Genomic DNA, 24650 nt, shown 5'->3' with positions numbered 1-24650 from the left:
AGACAAAATGAGCTTCCAAGGTCGCACAGATCAACCAAAGGCTTGACCTACACAGTGGATTTGGTGTCTTCCTTTTGAGACTGTAACAGGTGGCGCATAACTCAGTATGTATTAAGTAGTCACAAGGTGTTGTTTGATATAGGTATTGGGATTGGATTGCCAACTGACAGGTGAACTGAATAATTACCATACAGCTACCAGGACCTGTGTCCCTGCCTTGAGACAGACCAGAGTGTCCCTTTGCTTTGGATAAGCACGCTTTCACAAGCCTCCAGGAGACTCCCAAGCTCACCTCTGAGCAACCTTGCTGTTTCTGGATAGAATAGCAGAGTCCTAGGGGGAGGATGGGCAGGCATGGGAGAGCCAAGACTGACCTTGGTGGCAGAATGGGAGCAAACATGGGGGAAGGACTCACTTTTCACGGTGAGGAACATGGCCTTGCTGATGTCGGTGCCCACTCCGTTGCTGGCCTGGCAGAGGTAGTAGCCGATGTCCTCTTCCAGGACGTGGCGTATCAGCAGGGAGCTGTTGGGTAGGATCTGGATGCGGCCAGTAAGGGGCACCGGGTGATATTGCTGGGGGTTCCCACTCCCTGGAAGGAGGCAGCAGTTAGGGGGTGTTGGGAGCAGACTGGGTGTGACCTAGCTCCTTCAGAAAGGGCTCGCTTGCCCACCTGCGGCCATTTCACAGCAGAGCCACACCATCCCACAGTACTGGCACCACACAGCTCCTACTGTGTGACGTGAGGTGCACCTCAGAGAGGTCTGGCCGACTTGGCTCTGAGGCATGGAAACAGTCAGGCCAGTCCCTCAGGCAGTCACTGAACTTTCTGGAATGAATCCCCGAGATAGAAAGAACCATCTTTGGTCAGCTTGGCAATAGGCCACAAGACTGAGTTCTCCTATGACATTTGCTTGGCCACATGCAGTCAGGCCTGGGGAAGAGGCTGCTTTCCAAGGGGACCTCCAATCCTAACATTAGCCATGAACACAGTCTATCGTGTGGCATCGTCAGATATCAAATGTATCTTTGCGATGAGGCTGGACTGGGAGAGGACTAAGATCTCACATTAGATAGGACTCCAGGGTGGACGGGAAGGGGTGGGGAGGTAATACAGACTGTCTTTGGGATTGCAGGAGGTCAAGCGGTGGGGACAAGAGGAACTTAGGGGGCTTTGGATGGAGCTCAGTAGTGGTGGGGTTGCCTGTTTTGCGCAAGGGCCTCAGTTTGATCGTCAGCATCACAACAAGCCAACAGGATTTGGATTCAGCATCCTGCTGTCCCTCACCCTGGTGTAGGACTTCTAGACCATCTGATGTAGGAGCTCCCCAAGCTCAGAACCCAGTACTCCTCCTAGGGCTGGGAGTTGCGTGTAAGAACAGGCCCCATGCCCGTCAGAGCAGCCTCCAGGTCCTCCCTGCTCTTCTCACAGAAGAGACTCACCTTTGGCATGCTTCCACATCACCTTGGGCGGTGGGTAGCCATCTACTGAGCAGTTGAGTACACCAGCTTTGCCGTAGATGCCATCCTGGTTATTGGGCTGCACCACAAATCGAGGGGGCACTGTGGAAAGGGAAGCAAGGAGAAAAGAGGCTTAGTCTCACTGGGATCCCCTAAGTCTGGGGACATCTTCCAGTCGATGTCAGCCCTTCTTGGACCATTGCAATGTTGGGAGCAGAAAACTTGTAAAGTCAGAAAGTGTGAGAGCTCTTGCAAGCACTTGAGTGAGAGTTTAGAGTCATGAATCCCAAACTTGACTCTGCTCTTGGCTGACCACATAAGGATGCTCTACACTCTAGGTCTGAAAGTAAGAGGCTTGGGTCTTTGTGTCTTTAAGAAGCCATCCAGCACCAACCTCTTAAGAGCCTGTAATTCCAACTGGAACACTAGAGAGATGCTCTTGCCACCCCCCTCCATGGGACCAGCCTGACCCACTCACCACGCACGATGAGCTGGCGCTCCCTGCTCACAGTGGCCGCTGCGTTGCTGGCGATGCAAGTGTAGTTGCCGTTGTGCTTGAGGGAGACGCTGGAGATCTGCAGGGAGCTCATGAACTCCTTGCTCTCGATGGTCACGCCTGAGCCTGAGATGATCACCTGTCCGTCCTTCCTCCAGGTGATGCGGATCGGCATGTCCCCCGAGGACACCACACAGGGGATGTAGAGCAGCTGGCCGATGGAGGCAGGGGGGAACTCGAAGGGCTGGATCAGAGGGGGCACTGGGGGGGGGACAAGGGGGAGAAGATGGTCACCTGCCCTACTTCAGGGCTCTGGTTTACCCTGGGGCAGGGCTAGAGTGTAGCTCTCCAGGTCTCTGGAACTCTGTTTTCCTTTGAAAACAGAGTTTTCGGAGTATCTTCTGAGCATGCTCAGGTGCCCTGACTCTTGCCCACCTGTGAACCCAGGCCAGGGCTCCCTGTCTCTGTGTTAGTCTTCCCGGCTCTCAGATTGGTCTTTGAATTTGACTCATGTGCTTCCTGACCCACTGCTTAGCTTGTGTATAAATTCTCATCTTGGCAGCCACCTTCCAGCCCTCTGTGGACCTGGGGTAAATAGAGATGAGGTGTTCCAGAGGCTAGGGAGGAAGGCCTGCTTAGAGGCTCTCCCTTTTCTCTCCATGACCACTTGCCTAAAACCAGGCACTTCCAAACCAGGTCCTTTCATAAACTTGCCCCTCCCCATGGCCATCAACTTATAGAACATGTGCACAGGAACCTCACCCTTTCCTTCCCCAGACCTGGAGTTTGATGGTCTCACTTTACAGATGGCATGACAGAGGAGGAGCAGTGATTGAGCGAGGTGATGGGGGGGTGCGGGGTGACATTGGGACTTGAGACCTGGTCTGTCTGCTCAAGTCAAGGCTCTTTTTACTAAGCAGCATTGCTACCTCTGGAAAAAGACCCCAAATGTTCATTCTGCAGGTCCTTTTGTCTCCCTAGGTGTTCCAAACTTGAAAAGGGAGCCTGTTATCCCTCTGGTGGCCACACGGGTAGAGTCCTTGGGCAGAGCTCTCTGCACCAGGCTGCCCTCATCTGAACCCCTAGGGCGGGGGACAGAGGGTCGGGGCACCTGTCTGCAGCCCGAGTCTCTGGGAGATGGATCCTTCTCTCTCAGCACTGGCGGGAACATCAGCCATTATCTTTATGATAACTCAATTAGGCGGCAGCAACTTCCCCAGCTCATGGTGGGGGGAGAGGAGAGCGAAGGAGACAGACAATTAGCTTAACAAGGATGAGCACGAGAAGATGAGGTCTCCTTTCTGCAGTCGAATAATTAAATTACAAAGCTGCCCACGGTCCTCAGCCTTCTCCCAGGCTCCTGCCCACCCCTCCTTGGAAGCCACTGATGCTATTTCACCATAGGCCTACTCAGAGCCAGGGCCACAGCAGAGGGCACAGGCAGGCCTTGCAGACCCATGGTAGAAAGCAGTCAGATGTGCAGAGAGAGAGCGTCTGAATCCTTGGTGGGGTGGGGTAGGGTGGTCTGGAGGACATGGCAGTTAGGAAGGTACTGCTTCTAGGACTCCTATCAGGGGTCCTAGCAGGCCTTCTAATGCTACCCTGACCTTGTCCGCTACTCCAGCTAGGGGGTCTGTCGTCATGACTTTCCATGCCTGAGTCTTGCTTGGCATGCCCTCCTCCACTGCCATGAGCTCCTCATCCTCTAGTCAGCTTGCAACCATCTGATTCCATACCTACCTTGGTGTTGGCTAGGTCCTAGGCCTTAGTCAGATATTAGTCCTAGTCACTGGTCAGATCAACACATCCCTGTTACTGCCCCTGGTCCTGTGGGAGGTTGCCTGGGACATGGGCATGTCTAGATAGTTTTCTCTGAAACTCAGGCTCCACTGCCCTTTATTGATACTCCCTAAGAGACTGCTCTTCTTAGGTCATTGTGAACCCCCTGATGTGTGTGTGTGTGTGTGTGTGTGTGTGTGAGACACCTAGGCCTCCTTGAGTTTCTGATAGAATTGCTTCTAAAAGCCAGCACAGTCCTGATTGCCATCATCTCCCTGGGCTTGGAGGTGGGACCTGTATACCAGGAGTGATTGTGGGTGCCCAATAGATGCTCATCAGATATGTAAATAAGGGGACATATGTCTGGATACCACATCTCAGGGTGACCTCAGGAGGGCCATGTGGTGGACTGGGGGTGTGGCAGACAGAATGAGGGCTCATCCTATTCTGTGAGCATTCTGGAGTGTCTCTATGGTTCTTTATAGGACCAGTCCTTTTCTGGTATGGCACTAACCCAGCTGTTGGGATTGAAGAACCTCTGGACTGTGAGCAGGGGTTTGTGTCATTGGTGACACTCCAGGAGCTGGAGTAGGACATGCGGCCAAGGCATGGGTACTCTGAGCACCTCATTTCCAGAGACAATGTTGCTCAGCAAGGAGCTTTTGCTTAGTGGAGGGGACCATTTTCCAGTAAGAAGGGAGTTAGAGAGTAGGGTATTTAGTTAGATAATTATAAAATATTTGTGAAATGCCTATCCTGTGAAGGTATTACTGCTGTGTAGATGAGGAAGGCAAGACCTTGCCCAAGTTAGAAGAGGTAAGTCACTGCCCTTTGTGACTACTGGGCCAGTGACCCCTGGACACACAGACACAGGACTCGGCAGAGGGAGGTGTCCTCTGGGGGTGATCCCAGCCTCAGGGAGCCCTGAGCATTTGATCTGGCACAGATGCTTACAAAATGATACACAGGATGAAGGAAGAAGTCAGGCTGAGGCAAAGGGCAGAGGCCACCGAGGACTGTCAGGGAGTGTGACATGAAGGAGCCCTTGAGAGGCCACTGAAAAGCAGCAGCCAACACTCATGCTGGGGCTTAGTTGCATGGGTAGGATGGCCCAGGGTTCCTTTGTGTCCTGTGTGCCAGACAACTCCTCAGAGGTCTGATGTAGCACACTGTTCTCTGTCACATGGCCACCACCAAGTTATGCATGCCATTCCCACCTGTGTAGCTGGTTACTCTACATTGAAATAGTCCCTCCTAGAGGAAGGACAGTGGCGTATAAAAGCAGGGAAGTTCATGAAACTTAGAAGATTCACGAGGCCCTCCCAAGGTTATACAAGTGTCGGACAATTGCTGGGTGGAGTAGACTCCCTCCCATCAAGCTTCAGGGGTGCAGCCTTCCTGACAGGGGTGTTCCTGTAAGTCACCCCTTGCCCCTGCTTCTGTAAATAGTCCCAGTAGACTTGCTGCTTTGCCAAGCTAGACTTGAGTATAATAATTCCTTTGGTCTGTTAGTGCCCCACCTGGAGGGAGCAGACCTTCTTTCTCTCTGTTAAGGAAAAGTCACACAACTCCTTTGCAGAAAGTGGAAGGGCCAGGCTTCTCAGGGGAACTCCATAGCTCCAGGCTGGCATTCTGACGAGCCTCAAATCCAGGCTCAGAGATGGGGCCTGAGATGTGGGGCAAGGGGATTCTCAGCAGTGGTGGGATGTTTGATAAGAACACCTTTTTTTTTTTTTTTTTTTTTTGGCTCTGGATAACTAAAAAGGAAGGCCTGCCATTTATCCATGTCTTCTCTAAGCCCAGGGATGCTAATAGAATAGGTGTGTCATCTTTCCCCCAGGGAACCAATCTTTCAGGAGTTGGGGGTCTCTGGCCACCTGCTCTCATCAGTGTCACCTGCAATTCCAAGTCTCTTATGCCCATGTTCATAACTTCTGTAGTAGCTGGCCTGGGATGTCATATAACAGGAGGGGAGGGGGGCTTCCTTCCTGGAGCAAGGGACCACACCAGTGCTGACACTAGAGACCGGAGTGTCTACAAAGATGTAGCAATTGCGGCAGGACACACGACATCTGGCCATCATAAAGCCTTTATGGACACTTGTTTGGAAGTGTCATGCGGTACTGACCAGCAGCCCAGCCCATAAATGCTTTATGGGGTGTCTTATCATCTGTCTTTGAGGTTGAGCCTTTTATTTACTGCACCTGCTTGCAAAGTGTGCACTGTGGGAAGTCAGAGCTTTTCTGTCCACACAGCATGGACTCAAGAAAGAACTATATCTGGGGACAGGACATTTGAATCCCAGGCTCTATTGCTTACTCAAGTGACCATAGGCAAGTGGCCTTGCCACAATCCCTGGCCCCTGCCTGAGAGGGGTGCCAGGCCTGGAGAGATGGCTAAGAGTGCTTGCCACAAAAGCAGGAAGACTTGAGATCCGATCTCAGTAACCCTGGGGGAGCCCTGTGTGGTGAGATTTGTCTACAGCCCCTGTGCTGTCAGGGTCAGAGACAGGAAGACCACCGGGGCTTGTTGGCCACTAACTTAGTTCCAGGTTCAGCAGGAGACGCTGTGACCAGGGAGTGACCAAGCAGGCCACCTGATATGTTCTTCTGGTCTCCACATACACAGACAGCACATATGCACACATGTAAGTGCGCGCGTGGGGGCACACACACACACACACACACACACACACACACACGACACAAAATGGTGGAAGTAGGCCAATTAATTTTACTAGCGTGACACTGAGTTTTCAGGTTCAATAAATCTAATTACTCTAGGAATAAGCACCGTTTTCTTCAGCTTTTATCACAACCACCCCTTCTTGCCAATGCCTTCCCTGACCACAAGGTCTCTTCCTCCTGGCACTGTGGTATCCAGTTTAGATTTAGTGTCACACATTGTATCCACTGTCTGTTTATCCTTAGGATGCGAGCTCCTGGAGGGTGGGGGATGCTGTGTGCTGTGTTGAGCACAGCTGTGTTGGAGAAATAGAAATAGCACTGGGAACGAGGTTGGTGCACATTCAGTGACTGAGTGAACATAGGTGCACAATCAGTCACAGAGTGAACGAACATACTGCCAAAGCTTCCCCATCTCTAACACCGTCACTACCACCATCACCAGCCCCATCTGTCCCTGAAGGTGGTTGCTTGCTCTGTGTTCCCAAGGAAACCTGGCTGCAAGCAGAGAACTCTCAAAAATCGGCAGTTCTGGAGACTGTGGTGCCCCTTGCCTGTGGGTTCCAGCAGGGTTCCTTCCAAAGCACCTCCAACTGTAGCAGGCATTCAGGTAGGCATTCGGGTAGCTGATATCCGGAGATCATAGAACCTCCCACCCCAATCTGTTCATGGGAGTGAGACAGGGATCCCTACAGGAGCCTCTTCCAGTTACTGCCCGGCTGAAGCGACACACACAGACTTGATAGGGACATATGTGTGTGAGTCTGGGATAAGGATATTGGAGGAAGCGTCTGTGTGGGGTGAGTGCCCTCTTCTGCTGGCTTGCTTTCTATAGGGACTTGGCATGGCCTCGCTCCAGTCAGAGTGTGCCTCTGGCCCTCAGTCTAGCTGTAGAGGCTCTCGGAGACTCGGATGTAAGGTGGAGACATTTCTCCCCCAGAACTGTGCCAAGAGGCCCCAGTTGCGCACCCTGCCCTTGGTTAATCAAACATTCAGTCTTTGCATCCGGAGATGCTTTTATTTCTCAGCTGCTGAGGATTCAAAAGTCCCCAAATCTAGGTTGGCTCTGTGTGGGCTCCTCTTAGTATCCTGCCAAGGATCTGTCCCGAATCCTAGAGACAAATGCTGTCCCCTGCAGCTGGTTCCCCTTGTCATTCAGTGCTGCATGTGCCAAGCCCAGGAATTTCTCAAAGCATCCCTTTGCCCCTCTGCCTCCTGCCTGGCTGAGCTTCCCTGGCAGGAACTCTTGAGTAGTGTTCCATATAACCACCCGTAGCTGCCTTTCATGGGTCAGGAATGTCCTTTTACTGGAGAAGGCATTTATGCACACATAACCGTTCACATGCATGTATATGAATCTGCCCCATCACGGGCGGGCTACTGTGCCCCTTTGACACTTGATTGTGGGTGTAGTTTGTACACATGTGTGCACCTCACACATCACTGCACATGTGTGTATATGCATGTCGGGTATATTCTGATCTTGGCTCACTGATTGAAAATTTCATTAGCAGACAAGCAGTCCCCAGAAGGAACCGAGTCAGCAGTTGTTTTTCCAGCTCACGAAGCAGCATTGGTTTGGCCACATCTGGTCCACCAGTCTTGGCACCCACAGAGAAGTGGGGGGTGGGGAGGGAACTTGATACACTGTTGCGGGCTTCTGGTTCCTGTCTTGTTCCATCTGAGCCTTTTCTGCACTCTGTTCCAGTCTGCCCCTCTGACTTGATGCACCTTCCAATGTCCAGTAGCATAGGGTCCAGAGTCCACACCCCTGCACTCACCCCTTCCTCCCTGGAGCCTGGGCCCCTTGCCATGCCCAGGAGCGCCTCCTCCTCCCCCCTCCTTGGGGAGCTCTTGGAAGAGCACAGCCGCTAATCAAGCAGCGTGATCATAATCAGCTTTGATGGGCTCTTCTGCAAAAGTGCATTCTAATGAGGTGGGGGAGGCGAGCGGAGAGGGTGGGGTGGAGGAGCTGAGCTTTCAGAGAGGTGGGGGAACTGGCTTCCAGGCCTTTACGTGAGTGTCTGCTCGAGAGGAAACGGGGGACCTTACCCCTCCTATAGCTGCATACTGGTCTTTTTTTTTCCCAAATGATGATAAGGGAGAGCAGGAAGGTTTGCACACAAGCCTGTATCACACATTGATAGACAGACACACATATACACAGACCCACCCACAGACAGACAGACACACATGCCTGGGCATGCAGACAGACAGACAAACGGACACATACATATACATAGATACAGATAGACAGAGACAAACATGTACACACATACAAACAGACATACAGGCACACACACATAGCCACACATGCACACACACACATAGTCACACATGAACACACACACATATACACACACAGTTACACATGCACACACACAGTCACACATGCACACACACACATAGTTACACATGCACACACAGGCACACATGCACACACACATAGTTACACACACACACACACACATACACACATACAGTCACACATGCACACACTCTCCACCCCCCTCCTCAGGCTGGGAGATACTGTCACTCTACTATCACTACAGGTCCACCGAGTCGCTGAGCCTGAATGCATCAGATTCAATTCATTAGGAGCGATCGCTCCCTGAATGGGGCTGAATAATTGATGAGCCGAGAGCAGCTTGCAGGATGTTCTGAGTACTCTGAGGCTTGCTGGAGCCCTGTTATTATTATTTTTTTCTTTTAGCTGACAAACCCGGCCAAATGCTTGCTGGAGCATTGGGCACAGGGAGCAGAGCAGAGGTTAGATGTTTTAATATGTGATGTTTACACTGTACGCTCTCGGCCCATTGCTTGTAACAGAAATGGATACAGGCTTCTGCGAGGCCCAGTGGGGTGGAAGCAGGGCAGGTAGGGCCATGGCTCATCATCACCAAGTCCATTTGCCCAGGTGTGGAAGGGAGATGGGGGCCTGGCGTGTGGGCCCATGGGCTGCCCCAGGTAGGGGGCACTCTGTCATTGGCACAGCCTAAAGCAGGGAGGTGGTACTGCCAAAGTGTATCTCAGCTCTTTCTCGGGGCTGAGATGGCCATGAAGCCCCCCATTCTCGGAGCTCACAGTGTGGCTTCCATAAATTACTCCAACCCAGACTAATGCGGCAGATTCAGTTCAACAAACACGTGCCGTCTGGCACTGTGACAGGTGGCAGGGTGGGTACACAGGATGCGTGTGACTCGGCACCCTGAGAACTGCTCAGGGTGAGCCAGATGACAGGAAGGTAAGAAGCTTGGGGAGGAGGGCTTCCTTCATCTTCTGCAGTGGCTGTCAGGTTCGTGGCCTTCCCATTCTGGAGTCCTTGTCATAGCTCATTGATACAGCATGTGTCCCCCAAACACTTTTTCTCCTAGACCCCCCTTCCTTGTATATGCGATGCTACTTCCAGGGTCAAAGCAGGAGAGACTCTGGTCTGAGACCCTCAAGGGCACCCCGGGTGTCGGGGTCCTTCTTGGCCTGGATCTGTGCTCTTTTCTTTCTTTTTACAGATCTTGGCCTCTGCCTGGCTTTCCCTTCCTGGTTAGTTCCCCCCACTCCCTCTCTACAGGATAAGGGGAAGAAGTCTTTCCAGCCCCCAGCCCCACTGTTTCTCTGGAGGATGGCTGACTGCAGGAGGGAAGCCCCCCGGGTGACTGGGACCCCTCTTGTGTCTCAAGAGCATTGTCTCTCTTCTGCTGTCCTCTAGGCACTACAGGGTGTCTCTCCATTTGTGAGGTACAAGCTGGAGCTGATGTTTGTCTCCTGCCCTGCACCTTCTCCAGTATTTCCTGGTCAGGCCCGACAGGCTCTGCTTCCCTATTTTGTTCCTAGAATCCACAGGACTTGTATCCCAGGCACTCTCTAGATAACCCTCATGCCTGTGGATCCCAAAGAATGGATTTGGGGAATCCGTGACTTGCACTGTCTCAGAGCCAAGGGGGCAGAATCTAGTGGCTCACAGGTCTCCTGAATTGTTCCTTTAGAATCAGCCTACCTACAGACTTAGGCGATGCCTGCTGAGAGCATAACATAGCCACCTAGCACCCACCCTGACCTCTGCTGTAGCCACCCATCAGGCAAGCAGGAAAGCTATGGTGGGTCAGTAGCTGAGCTCCAGGCCTCAGGGAGCTAGCAGATGATCTCTTTCCTGTGACTCCACAGAAGCTGGGGTGTGCACTCAGGAAGGAGCCAGGATAGTTAGTGTGTACTTCCTCTGCCCTGGCCTTCAGCTGCTACTCTCCAGGGTGCCCCTACTGAGTACCTGGTGGTTTCTTCCTGACATCAGTGGCTCAGTGTAGGCCACCATCCCTGCCCTGAGCCTCCTGTCTAGAAAGTGTGCTGTCTCCTCATGTCTATAGCTGAGGCTTCATACCCCCAAGGTCAGTGCTGGTTACCTTTTTCCCTGGAGCTTTTAGCCTTGTGTCCAACTCAATCCTCCACTCTGTCATTTTTCTTCCAAAGGCCAGGCCCAGTCCCTCTTCCTTGGGCTTCTACACATTGGGGAATGCCTTCAGCCAGACACCTGTGCCAGCAGCCTGGGAGGCAGGCAGGCAGGCTGCAGGCGGGGAGGGACCTACCTTTGACGGCCACGTGGACACTCTGGCTGATGGAAAGCTGTGGCTGGATGAGAACACTGCACAGGTATTCTCCCTCATCCATGCCCTTCTGCACATCCGTCAGCTTGAGAGTCCCATTCTCAAACACCACCTGGCGGTGGTTATCTGGTAGCAGCAGAGCATCCTTGTACCACTTGATGGAGTAGTAGGGGTAGCCAATGACCCTGCAGTTGATGAGTGTGTCCCGCCCGGCGACTGCCGTGATGTTCCTCATTGCCCGGATGCTGGGGGGTCCTGGGGCATGTGGGGGAAAGAGGAGAGGAGGGGCAGGTGGCGTCATGAACCAATGCCACTTTGTCGTGGGGCTCTTCTCCCTTGCTTGGCCCTGAGACTTCCCCTGGGGCAAGAGACCTTACAGGTGAGGGCAGAGGGGGTGCTTTCTTAGCTAAGTGCAGAGGCCAGGATTGGAGTCACCCACCAGACTCCTAGAAGTCACTGTTGTCATTGCAAGATAGTTGCAAACAGCCGTGAGCCACACAGGCCTCTTGCAAGAATGCTGTCCCTTACAAGACCGGGCCAGGGCAGTCCATAGCCACCACATGTCGCTTCTTCCAGTCAGGGAAATTGTATTGCGGGTACCTGAGAACGGGCTGCAAAGTGAGGTTCTGACCATAGTGGCTGGGGGTTGGGAGTATCCTCAGCAGGGCTGACTGGCAGGAGGCACCATGGGAGTGGGAGAAGGAAGCTTAGAGGTCACCATGAAGGGACAGTACTGGAGAGCATCATGGAAATCCGGTGCTTCAGGTCCCCATCCAGAAGATACAAGAGAGAACTAGAGAGTCTCCCTCCAGGGCCCTATAGCATAGCTCCAGTTTAGAGAGGGACACACGGGCTTGGCCAGGTAGTGGGCTCAGATTTGTCATATGGCGTGGGGGAGCTGGCATGGGTGAATTTAGACTGAATCTCCATCTCTACCCTGTCTTTGCCTCAGGGCAACTGTTAGCATCCCTGGACCAGTGTCCATTCCTGACACTTTCTCAGTCCTCTGTCCTTGGGTTAGAGGTCACTGGTAGGGTCCGGAGAGGACCAGTCAGACCCAGAAGGCTGCAGAGCATCAGGGGGACTACTCTCAGCATGTTAACTTGGAGAACTGAAGAAGGGCGTGGTCAATACCTTATGGGCCCTTTTCCTATTCCTGCAGGCTGCCTATCTCTGGGAATTACCCAACTCATGGGGGTTCAGTTCCGATCTCACACTCCTGAAGGCTTGAGCCTTGTAGTGAGAACATGATCTCAGGGCCCCTGACTGCCTACATTTCTAGGGACATTTCACGGTTGGCTCAGTGGAGGATGTTGGGAACTCACTAGTATTAAGGTTGAGTATGCCCTATTTCTGTCTTTGTCCTTTCAAGACCCTGCTGGGGGCTGGCAGATGCTAGCAGGTGCATAGAGCACTGGGGGGCCCAGAGTGATTGGATGGGGCGGATGGGATCGGCAGGATGTGCAGACTAGATTGTGGGAGGGAAGAGGAGGCAGGGGAAAGAAAATGGGGTGGACTGCACCAGACACACACTCACACACGAAAATGGTTGATGGGACTGTGGTGGGCAGGGTAGAGAGAGAGGGAGGGAAGAGAGAGAGGGAGAGAGAGAGAGAGAGAGAGAGAGAGAGAGAGAGAGAGAGAGAGAGAGAGAGAGAGAGAGAGAGAGAGAGAGAGAGAGAGAGAGAGAGAGAGAGAGAGAGAGAGAGAGAGAGAGAGAGAGAGAGAGAGAAGGAGAGAGACAGACCTCCACTAAAATCAAAATGACAATTACTAAGAAGCACACAAGAATGACAGTGACCACAAAGATGGCAAAGGAACTCAAAAGCCTATTCTGATATTTAAATGTGGACAGGCACCTCTTACGTTTATTCGCGCCTGATATTCAGCACTGCCCACCGAGTTCCGCGCTGTGCACCGGTACACGCCCCCATCCCGGATCTGGGGACCCGTGACGTTCATGTGGCTGATGGTGGTGCCGTCGGACATGGTGTACTGGTTGGTGCGGTGGCTTCCGTCCCGCACGACAGGCTCGTCGTCCAGGGCCCAGGTGACAGTGGGGGGCGGGGCGCCCTTGGCGGCACACATCAGTGAGAACTGCTCCCCAGGGTTGACCACCTTCTCGCTGAAGGATGAGACGATGCGGGGCGTGCCGTCTGCAGGGAGCGAGGAGCCCCCTTCAGGGTCACTGAGTCACAGAGAGACTATCCCACCAGGCCACCCACCCAGTGAGAGGGAAAGAGGCAAAGTGGCAGCCAGGATAAAGACAAAGGGCTGTCACTGTCACGTGTGGCTCGCACAAACCCACGAGGTGCAATTCCTATTGTGGAGTGAGGAGCCGGGTGGTGGTGGGGTGGTCTTTTGAGCAGGTTGCTTTATAGGTGGATGGTGAAGATTATTTCTACTTCTTCTGGACATGAAGATTAAATTAATTACTGAATTCAGGATGCTCTTCTGTTTATTAATAAAGACTGCAAGGCTCAGAAGGCATGTGTGGGTGGACTCTAGATGCAGGTGTTGGTGTTGACCATGCCAAAGACAGGGAGTTAGCATGTTAGCCCGATTCACAGAAGACCTTAAGTGTGTGGTTTAAAATGCAAGTTTCCCAGAGACAGTGGGGGTGATGGGAGTCTGGCTCCAGCCTTAAACCTCGACTAACCACGTAACCTAGGAAGAGACCATTAACTTCATGTCCGACCTTCCTACCACGGAATGCGGGGGTGGAGCTGTCACCCGATCCTCCTCCCTCACAGGACTGGTGTCAGGGATTAAAAAGACATTAAGCACACTGTACCCTGTAAATATGTATGCTTATTATATGCCGATTAAAAAATATATCTGGATTGGTAGTGTGTGCAGGTTCTTTCAGCCCTCAGGAGGCTGAGCCAGGAGGATGATCACCAGTTCAAGGTCAGCCTGGTCTACATAAGAGAGACCTTGTCTAAAAATAAATACATAAATAAATAAACAAATAAGAAAGATCAGATAATAAAAGTAGATGCTTGAAATAAAAATAAATAAATAAATAAATAAATAAATAAATAAATAAATAAATAAATAGCAGGGCAGATGTCATAGTGTTGTTGATACTCTTCAATGTTACACAGCAAAATGCCGATGTTTACCAGAGATCTGGCCAGCCTGCCCAGCCCTGTCCCTGCCACTAGACGGGAGAGCCACTCGTCTAGAACTGGGGAGATCCTGATGCTTGTCTAAGCCTGGGAGTATGTAGTGTCATATGACCTTTGGACCCCCTCTTCTTCCTTCCTTCCCTCTCTAGGCTGGCCCTGCCTTCCTGCTCCCACCCCCCCCCGGCTCATTTTTCCATATGTCTGCTCTCCAAGGCCATCCTCTAAGGTGCTAGAATTCTACCCAAGGCAAAGGCTTGGTCCCTCCAAGTGAAAAGAGGAGCTATCTAGTGGGGTGCTCCTAAGGGAGAGGCCCTGAGATGATGGAAAATCCACTTCAAAGGAACCTGCATTGGGATGGTGGATTTGTTGGGAAGAGCAGTAAGGGACAGGTTGAGGAAGTGTTGGGGCTTGCTGTGTACAGCCCTGTGGGTAGAAGAAGGCATGAGGGTTCAGGCTCAGTGCCTGCCCAGCTCCTAGGCCTCAAAGGCCCTGTAGTGAGACCCCCTCATGACAGGCCTGGGATTAGCATCTTTGTGAAGACAGCAATGGTGTTCCCTTATTGCTGTATGGTTTTGTTGTAAAAAGGACCAGCTGGAGAAACAGAACCTAAGCTTGTTGGAAGGTAGAGTTCCTGACAACCCTGAAAGCCCCTCTCCACTAACGAGCAAGATGCGTCCCCTCTGTGGTCTCAGCCTGGAGCTGGGGTTCGTGGTGGGGCAAGTGGAGTGTGAGCTTGATTCGGTTCTCATATTTTGGCTAAGCACCTTGCACTATGTGCAGTGTGAACAAGCACACCCAGAAGTGCTGTGTGAAGGAGCCCGGGTGGTGGCAGCTTTAAGAGGGCAGAGAATAGGGTGGGGAAGGAGACTTCCGGTTAGAGACAGCCCATTGAGAAAAGAATCCAGGTTGGAAAGGATTCAAAAAGTTTAGGGGCTCCTGGCACCTTAGCTTATAGACTCCGAGGAAACTCTTCTACTGAGAAAGTTCTAGTAACTATTGAGGGCAACGGCAATATATAATAGTCCTGTTAAAACCCTTGGTCACTAGACATGCCACCAAAGCCTTGATTCTTCACCTTCAAAATAGAAAATCTTAAAAAGGACCTCCATGTAGGGCCCTTGCAGAGCTGACACGAGGGCATGGGGCCTGCCTTGTGTGCACTGAGCACTGCACAGACATCCCCCAGGCCTATGCAGCTCCTCTCAGGGGACTGCAGACCCACTCTTCCCTGCCACCTGCACCCTCTCACCTTCCAGCACAATGATGGCAAAGTCCTGGGCTGTCTGGGCCTTGCGGGTGGCGAAGCACTGGTAGGCTCCCGAATGGCTCTTCTGTGCCGAGGAGATGAGCAGAGTCTCATTGCTGAGCCCACGGATGGAGATGGCCTCACCCGGCAGCACCAGTTCTGTGTTGCGGTACCAGCGGATGGTGAACTCTGGGGAGCCTGTGAGGGCGCAGGATAGGATGACCGTGCTCCCGATGCCCGTCTTCAGCTTCTTTGGTGTCAGGGTCACATGAAGAGGGTCTGAGTGGGGCCAGGCAGGCACAAAGGGAGGTGGGAGGGAAGAAAAGGATAGAAAGACCTTAACTGTGATGGCATGTGGCTAAATGGACAGAGGCCACAGTCCAGCTCTGCGAACACACCTGTGTGGCAATTTAGGACTAGAAAATCCCCTGCTCTGGGCCCCAGTTTACTTACGAGGCACCTGCGGGTAAGACCAGGATTTTCTGTGGGTTCTCTTATTCTGGTAGCCTCTACCTCTCTAAGGTGGGTCCCTCTGTTTAGCCAGAGCTTCAAGGCTCCCTCAGGTTGCCCAGAAGCACGAGATATTGATCTGCATGGCACCCAGAAACCAGAAGGCACACTTTTTCCCTCTCAACAGCCTCTCATAACCATGCTGGCCCTCAGCCCCCTGCTTTCTGCTAGTCTGATGTCCTTTCCATGAACCTGGGGCTCCACCCATCATCCTCTTTGCCAGAACTTCCATGGATACCCCCAAACTCAGCATGGGATTCAAGGCAATGACCCCCAGGCCCCATGCCTTCTCGCTGTCGTGGGGCAGCTCTGGGAGGCCTTCTGTTCTGGCCTCTCGTGACTGCATGTTGGGGACAACCTTCACCTTACATTTCAGGTAAATGCACGCCAACTGTCACGGCTTTCTGGGCTGTGGGGAGGATGTTGAGTCTGGATCTGGCTAGGGAGTTAGAGGCTGGAAGGCCAACAGAGGAAGCTCTGCTGTGTCTGCAGCCCACCAAAGGGTCTCACGAGAAGGTAGCGGAGGGGGTGGGGGCAGAGGGTTACCTCAGCCAAGCTTTACAGCACAGTGAACTCTGCTGAGGATGCAGGAGAATCGCCCTAGACGGATCCTGCCCTCAAACTAGAGTGACCTCAGGTAACTGTCATACTGTTGAGTACAGTATTCAGGGACTCCGGCTGATGCTGCCTGCTACCTAGTGGCGTGTACAGGGAGGGTTCCCAGCTCCCAGCTTCTTGGTTGCCTGGTCGTCAGAACATTCTGAGTATTCGAGCTCAAAGGAGCCTCCTCTACATCATGCAGATGCAGGCTGGATGAAGGAAGCATCAACAGGATGGGTGGTGCAGAGATCGCCTAGGGAACTTCTGTGGCATCAGCCCCTCTGCCCTCGCTGCCTCTGCCTGCCCTCTGGGGCTCGTGACAGGAGAGCTCTACAGGGCCTTCCTGCTTTCCATAGCTCCCTGGACCTCTGGACTCTGCAGGGAAGAACAGGGAAGGACCAGGCTCTATATCCACAGCAGCTCTTGGTACAGCTGACATGGCTGTCTCTGCTCAGTGTCTAGTCTGATGGACCAGGGCCCTTGTCAATTATTATCTTTAAATACGTGGTCTGTCACCTAAAATGGAGACACAGCCCTGCCTTGTGGTACCATCAGTATTTACTCCCTCGGCCTGGCACAGCCTACCCCCCACAACCCCAGAAGCTCTCTCCCTTTCATAGCTTCCCACAAGACACTCATAGCCTGCTTGATTCCTGGAGAGAAGAAGACCACTGGACAGGAGGTCGCAGATACTACCAATGGCACCAGGACTGAAATGCAGAGCTGGTTTCAAACCAGTGGCCTCTCCAAGCCATAACCTTCCCTCTCAGCCATTAGGAGCCCCTCTTGGGGGCAGCAGGAGGCAGCAGCAAGGCCTGCATGGTCCTGGTATTACATCGCACAGAGGATGAGTGAGCCCAGAGGCTCCTAGGGATGCAGGGAGAGGCTCCCGACTCACCGATGACTGTGAGGATGCCGTTGGCCTCTGCTGACCCAAAGGTGTTGGTGACCTCACAGATGTAGGTGCCGCTGTCCTCAGTGCGCAGGTCACTTATGGTCAGCCCTGTAATGCGCTTAGCCCAGCGGCTGTCAGCAGGGAGGGGTCTGCCATCTTTGAGCCAGCGGATGGCAGGGATGGGGTAGCCGGAAGCAGCACAGGGCAGCTCTACTGCGTGGCCAGTCCACACTTCCTGGGAGTGGAAGCCATCCAGGATGGTAGGGATAGACTCTGCAGGGTCTGGAAAAAAAGAGGGTCAGGAGCTGAGGCCACCTTGGGCAGAGGAAGGGAATTGTGCGGGGAATCAGGCCTCCAGACAGAAGCCCCTTGCCCGTGCTTACAGTGAGGTAGCATTTCCAGAGGAGTGCCTGTATCCTCCATGTGTGTGCCTAGACTAGGCTGAGCCCTGAGAACCATGCTTGTGAACCAGGCTCCAGGGATGACTGAGGACAGAAAGAATGACAAGGGAGGACATGGATGGTCTCTTCACCCTGGACATGAGAGTGGTGGGTATCTGTCTGGGCCTCAAAGCAAACTAGAGATACCCTCCAAATGGGTGAACAGTTGCGGTGCCCTGCCCTTCCTTGAAGTTTTACTTATGAGACTAGTAGCCTCAGTGGCTAAGCCAGCTCTTCAGTCCCTTGCCCAGCCTTCTGCTCAGGCTCAGAGTGACTGGTGCATATCCCAGAGTTCAGAACAGTGTGGGGAGTAATGCAGAGAGAAGCCATCATCTGGGAGACATGAGCCTAGGAGGTAGAACTGGGCCCCAATAAGCAGGATGTCTGTGCTTTTCTAGGAGCTCCTGTTTGTTTTCTCAGACCGACTCTTCATGGGTAGGTCCTTCCTGGCCTTCTGTCCCTTGAATCCTAGCTCTGCTGTCAAGGGTCTACCTGTGCTTCTCCAATTACCACCCCTCCCTTTTTTCTTTTTTTTACAGGGTCTCTAGTCAATGTTGTATGTCAAGGATAACCTTGACCTTAAAAAAATTGTAGTGTGTGTGTGCAAGTGTGTATGAATGCATGTGTGTGTGTGTGAATGTGTGTGTGTGTGAATGTGTGTGTGTGTTTGTGTGTGCGCGCACTTTGGAACACATGGATATGCATATGCTGTGGCTCATGTGTTGAAGTCAGAGATCAACTTACAGGAGCTGTTTCTCTCCTTCCACTGTGAGTGTCCTAGGGATCTAACTCGGGTTGTCAGGCTAGGTGGCACCTTTACCCTCTGAGCTATCTCACTGTACCATGATCTTGAATTTCTGATTACCTTGCCTTTACCTCCTGAGTTCTGGGATTACAGGCATGTACCACCATGGCCACTTTATTTTGAGGTCAAACCCAGGGCACCCTGTAAGATGAGTAGACACTTTACCAACTGGGTTGTCTCCCCAGCTTTCCCCCAACACACCCTTCTTTTGCTTTTCCCTTCTTTTCTCTTGGCTTAGTAGCCCAGGCTAACCCCCGATGCTTGGCTAGCCTGCTGCCTTACCCTCTTGAGTGCTGGGATTCACAGGCATGTGTCACCAGCTCTGGCCTCAACCCCACCTTTTATGCTGATTCTCCTACCGTTGTCTAGGGTCTCTCCCTGGCTGTAGCTTGTTCTATCCTCACCTCCCCAGTCCCCACAAAGGCTAACTGGGTCACCCAGACACCCAGCCAGTTTGCTCTGCACAACCAACTCTTTCTCATTGTTCACCAGCCAGCCTCCATGTCTCTCATGTGCACCCCTCCCCCTCACCGCTGCCACTCTCTCTGGACCCCCACGGAGTTTCCTTCTTTCTTTTCCCTTTCAAACAATTCCTTTCCTTTTAAAGAAAGAAAACACGTAAAGTTATTGTTTTTTTTGAACAGGTAATATATTCAGGTGCAGAGCTTCAGAAAGTCGAAGAACATAGATGGAAACAGGGTCTCCCTCAGCCCCTGGCCTCAGCCCGCTGTCTTGCCCTTCAAGGCCACAATTGTGGCTACCTGTCTTTTTTAATAGCAGCTGCCGCAGGCCAGGCATCCATCTTCCCAGAGGACAGCTAGGCTTTTTGAGGCAATGCTGACCTGTGAGGTCCCTCCTGTGCCCACTGTGGAGTGGGGTTCCTGGCTGTTGGACCCTCTGTTTCTGGGGGAGGAGGGAGGGCGATAAGCAGGCAGTCAGAAATGAGGGTGTGCCAGCGAGCTGAGTTTGCTGGATAAACTCCACACTGACAGCTTTATAAACTATAGCTGCCTGTGACTTTAGAGAACACAGGTTACTGAGACCAGAGAAGTATGGGGACCAGCTCAGGAGGACATGGCAGACCAGAGCTCTGAAAGCAGCTTGCCCTTGTCCTGGTTCAGCAGCTGGGGCCCCAGATGGAATAAATCTAACACGCTGAATGGAGTGGACGGGGGAGCTGCAGACTCACTGCATCAATGGGGGCTCTCAGCTCTTTGCTCTTGTATCTTGGAGAGGAGTCAGGGCACGAGTCTCTCCCAGAGAGGAACTTTCCAGAGGTGCTTCTCTGTCTCTGCTTATGGCTGGGACCCAGGAGGTCCAAGTGACACATCTACCTGGTCTCTAGTCTGCCTTAAGACTTTGGGTGAGTCTCATGACCTCTGCTCTGAGTGTCTCCCCTGCACAGGGGAGGTGGTTATGATACCACCATATCTTTTATTTTTTTAGAGATTTATTTTTTATTATGTTTGAGTACACTGTAGCTGTCTTCTGACACACCAGAAGAGGGCATCAGATCTCATTATAGATGGTTGTGAGCCACCATTTGAACTCAAGACCTTCAGAAGAGCAGTCAGTGCTCTTAACCGCCCAGCACCTCCATATCTTATGTTACCGTCCTAGGCAACGCATGGCAAGCTATGTGCCACGGTGCCTCACAGACACAGGAAGGGCAGATGCACCAATGATTGCCAACTGATGCTCATCCTCCCTCCCTCCTGTTCAGATCTGCAGTCCTCTCCCCTCCTCCACCCCAGTGGGAATGGTTGATTGGTTGGGATCAACAGAGCCAGTGCCAGAGAAGAATTACTCAATGTGACACTTAATTGATGCGAAATACACAAATTCCATGGCACAGGGCAGAATTTACAAGCGGAGGGGCCGCCAGGGTGGCTGAGGAGGGGCAGGGTAGGGGGGAGAGAATTAATCACCGAGGCCTAGGCGTGAAATTAAATTCCAGTGGGTGGTAGGGAAAAGAAACCTCTTTCAATACCAGGAAGCAGAGACGTAAAGGGCTATGGTGTGTACACGTGACATCCCAGGGGACTAGGTGCTGCCAGTATAGGCTCTGGACTGGGAACAACAGCCCTGCCTGAGGTTGTGGGGTCCCAGGTCAGGCTGCTGGGATGCCCTGTGATGTCTGAGCTAAGGCTGGAACCAGGGCACACAGAGCCTGCTCCATGGTTGTCCTGCATTTGCTGGGGAATGGGAATCCAGTTCCACATCCTGTCTGGTCCCTTGGTCTCTGTCTCACCGTGAGGCCCAGACTAAGTCTCTGAGAGGTTGATGCTCTGCTTTGGGGAAGTCTCTAGAAAGAACCAAGTCATATGGAGGGGGTGTTATCACGGAGGATTCAGGAAGACTTAGTCTCTTTCTATAACTGCCCTGTTTGACTTAGAAAACAGAAAAATAGAAAAAGTTCCCTACTCTTATGCCCTGCCTTGGGAATGTGACAGAGACAGGAGGACGGTGTAGGAACAACAGGGCAAAGACACAGACCTCCCTGCCAAAGCTGGCTTCTGGAGGCCTGCCAGGCATCAGGTGCTACTGAATCCCACATGCCATAGCCAGGGGCCTCCTAACGACTGCCCAGCTAACTGTATTTGCTGTTCTCTTGGACTTCACTGGACGCTTGCTAGTCCAGCTCGCAAAGAGCCTCTGGCCTTCTTGTGTCATCTCCAACCCAAGGTGTGGTCCCCTCCTCATCCCCCTCACCTTCACATATGGGGAGCCCTTTCAGGCGCTCATTGGCCTTAGAGACACAGAGTAGGTGCTTCCTGGGGACGGGCTGGGCTTAGGGGTGCGTAGGGGCAATGAGCCTAGCAGTCTGGAGCTCCCCTGATGTCTTTCCCTGCCTCCCTCTCAGATCACTTGCGTATTTTTGCAGAGACAAGCAGCTTGAAGCTGCCTTGTCACATCACATCACATCAGGGCCCTGCGTCACTGCAAGGCCTCTCCTCCTCTCCTTGCTGTTCCCTTCCCTCCGGCATCTTCCTTCCTTTCTCCCACTTCCCTTTGTCTTGGTGTGTCTCTCTGCTCTGGGTCTAGGTCTCCTCTCCTGTCCTGGGCCACTCTGTCTGGACCCAGGCTTCTCTCCCAGAATTGTCCAGACATCTTTGTATCTGACCTCTGTCCCTTTAGGTGAGGTTTTATCTCCGAGTCCTTAGAGGCATGGCATCTCTCTCATGGTTTCCCCCACCGTGCCTTTTACCCAACACGATGGTGTCCTAGAAAGAAAAACTGGCACAGCCTCCAGCTTCCAGAATCTGTTCTTTTGAGGGACCCCTGCCTAATCCCCACCCCCAAAGCTGTACGTCTGGCCATCAGAGCACAGAATGAAGGATTTGATGGGGGAGAGCAGAGCAGGACTGCAATAGGAGCTCTCTGTGCCCCCACCCCTGCACTGTGTGAGGAGCATGCAAATGAGATGCAAAGCACCATGCAAACAAGGCTCTGTAATTTGGAAGCTAACTATTCCAACGAAACACACTCTGAGTTGGCTACAGATTCAGAAGTCCTACCACATGGTCTGGGCTATGGCCAAGTGTCATTGTCTCACCCCAGACACGTGATTTCCCATGGCGCTCCCTAATGCCACAAATGTTTGCTTGGTGTTCACTGGGTGCTACCCACAGGACCAGACATCAGAGACATGAGGGTCAGACTGGGCAGTCTGGTTATTGACTCTTGATTCCCGTTTGCTTGATCTTTCTTTCAACTGTGTTAGGCACATGAGACAGGTCCTGGGGGGGGGGTCACCTGTCGATGAGGGTTGAGGTCCCTAAGCTATAGATCACAGAAACAGACAGAGTAGCTGAGTCCTTTTCCAGAGCCTGGAGTGGGGCATGATCCTGTGGTTTTAGCCCCCCACAAAGTGAGTTTCTATCAGTTCGTTCTCTCTTTCCATTCCTCCCCATCTCTTCAAGGCAAGGATGTTCAAACTGCTGGTCAACGCTCCCACCCCATCCCCACCCCCAGGAGGCTGTGATATCCATTCTGTGGGTTGCAACCAGCATTGAAGAAAATCAAAATAGCATGGAATATGACAGAAAACATTGGGGGCTGAGGATGAAGAGTTGGGAATGTGCTTGCCTAGCATGCATGGGGTCCTGATTTGACCCTCAACACAGCATAAATGTGAAGTGGTGGCACACTTAAAACCCCAGTGCTCAGGAGGTGGGGGCAGCAGGATCAGAAGTTCGAGGGTATCTCTGGGCAAGTCTGAACTACATGAGGCTTTGTCTGAGAAGACCAAAAGGCAAAACCAAATCAAACCCCACAAACAACAAAGCCCACACGGCAGAGAGCATCAGAATTGTGGTATGGTGATGTGTGCTTATGATCCCAGAACTTGGCAAGCTGAGGCGAGAGGATCACTGCATGTTACAGGTCAGTGCCCGCTCTAAAAGAAAATCCTCCAACAAAGGACATGTCAGAGCTTGTGCTGACAGTGTGGGGTAATCCCAGAATGCACTGTACAGGTGCCATAAAAACATCTGTCTGTGGATGGATGTCAGAAATTTGGAACCTGCTTGTGGAGAAGGCCTTATAAAGGGATATGTAAACAGCCTTTCCCCCTCTTTTTGCTAGAGTTGGTATCTGGGTGATCTGCAGGTCCTCTCTTGGCTTCAGCAGAACGGAACTGCAGCTGTCAGGGGGTGGGGGGGGACTGGAGTGTGAACTCTGCTGCCCCCCCCCCTGGCTTGATAGCTCAGGCAGGACCCTTGGCTCCCCTTGGGAATATAGAACATGATACAAACCTCACAGGGCTGTGGCACTGGCCATGTGGCACATGGAGAGCTATGTGGTGCACAGCGGGTAGGATACATGCTCCATTTTTCCTCGGACATACAACCACACCCCAGAACAAGAGTGTCCTAGAAACATTAATTATAGTCTACCTGCTCTCCAGTGCAGTGAGGAAGCCTCCAAAAATGTACACACACACACACACACTTATACACTCATATGTATCCACACTCACACACACACACACACTTATACACTCATATGTACTCACACTCAAACACACACACAGAGTCACACGCATACACTCATATACTTACACACATACACTCACATACTCTCACACACCTACACACGCTCAGACACACTCATACACACACTCACAATTCACACACACACATACAGACAATCACATATACTCACACATTCATATACACACTCACACATACATACTCACATGCACACACTCACACACATATTCACACACTCACCCACACATACTCATACACGTACACTCATACACACACACACACACACACACACACACACACACACACACACACACACACACACACACACACACACACACACACACACACACACACACCATCACTACCACCAACACAAAACTCCCCCCAAACAATAAACAAACAAAACTCCCCCAAATCTTTGGGAACACTTAGAGACACAAGGGAATGAAGAACCCTCCTGAAATCTAGGCTCATGCTTACTACAGATTTTAAAAATGAGTTTCCTGACAAAGATGGCAAGAAGGGGAAGTGGGAACAGTGGCTGTGGGAATGGAGAGGACACTGAAGTGTGCCTGAGAACCAGAACCTCAGAGGATACTCAGAAACCTTTCAGTCTATCAGGAGAGCCAGGTGTGGTCTGACAGTGGCCCCTGGAAAAAAAGAAATCTCTAGAAAAGCTTACATCAAGGCTACTTGGCCCAAGCTGAAGATTCGCTCAGTGGCATCAATGCCCACGATCATTACTCTTTCTCAGCGTGGATACACAGGGCATCCCATATCCATGGAGGGCCAGTGCCCTGGGCAAGCGCCTACCTGTCACAGAGAGCCGAGCCCCGTTGCTCTGACGAGTCTCCCCACTGTATTTGTGCTGAGTGATGCAGCGGTAGGTGGAGAGAGCATCTTCCTTCTGCACGTCCGAGATATACAGTCCACCATGTGATGTGATGAAAAACCTGTTTTCTGGAGACACAACCAGATAGAGCCGGTTAGTTCTGCTGGGACAGCTCTGGCTGG

General features: G+C 52.2%; 1 protein-coding gene across 1 annotated transcript in view; it reads right to left on the bottom strand.

The window, feature by feature from the left end:
* Dscaml1 (DS cell adhesion molecule like 1) overlaps positions 1-24650 on the bottom strand; it is a 324246-nt gene that overhangs the window by 67653 nt on the left and 231943 nt on the right. The window contains exons 4-11 of the mRNA XM_021171656.2: positions 24450-24596; positions 17401-17679; positions 15396-15671; positions 12875-13171; positions 10998-11270; positions 1940-2218; positions 1444-1563; positions 416-592 (exon numbers count right to left, since the gene is read on the bottom strand). Coding sequence (XP_021027315.1) covers positions 416-592; positions 1444-1563; positions 1940-2218; positions 10998-11270; positions 12875-13171; positions 15396-15671; positions 17401-17679; positions 24450-24596 — 1848 coding nt within the window. The remainder of the gene's footprint in view (positions 1-415; positions 593-1443; positions 1564-1939; positions 2219-10997; positions 11271-12874; positions 13172-15395; positions 15672-17400; positions 17680-24449; positions 24597-24650) is intronic.

Source organism: Mus caroli, chromosome 9 (genome assembly GCF_900094665.2).
Source record: "Mus caroli chromosome 9, CAROLI_EIJ_v1.1, whole genome shotgun sequence".
Taxonomy (NCBI): Eukaryota; Metazoa; Chordata; class Mammalia; order Rodentia; family Muridae; genus Mus; species Mus caroli.
The sequence above is the reverse complement of the archived record's forward strand: the minus strand, read 5'-3'. Positions and strand labels throughout refer to the sequence as shown.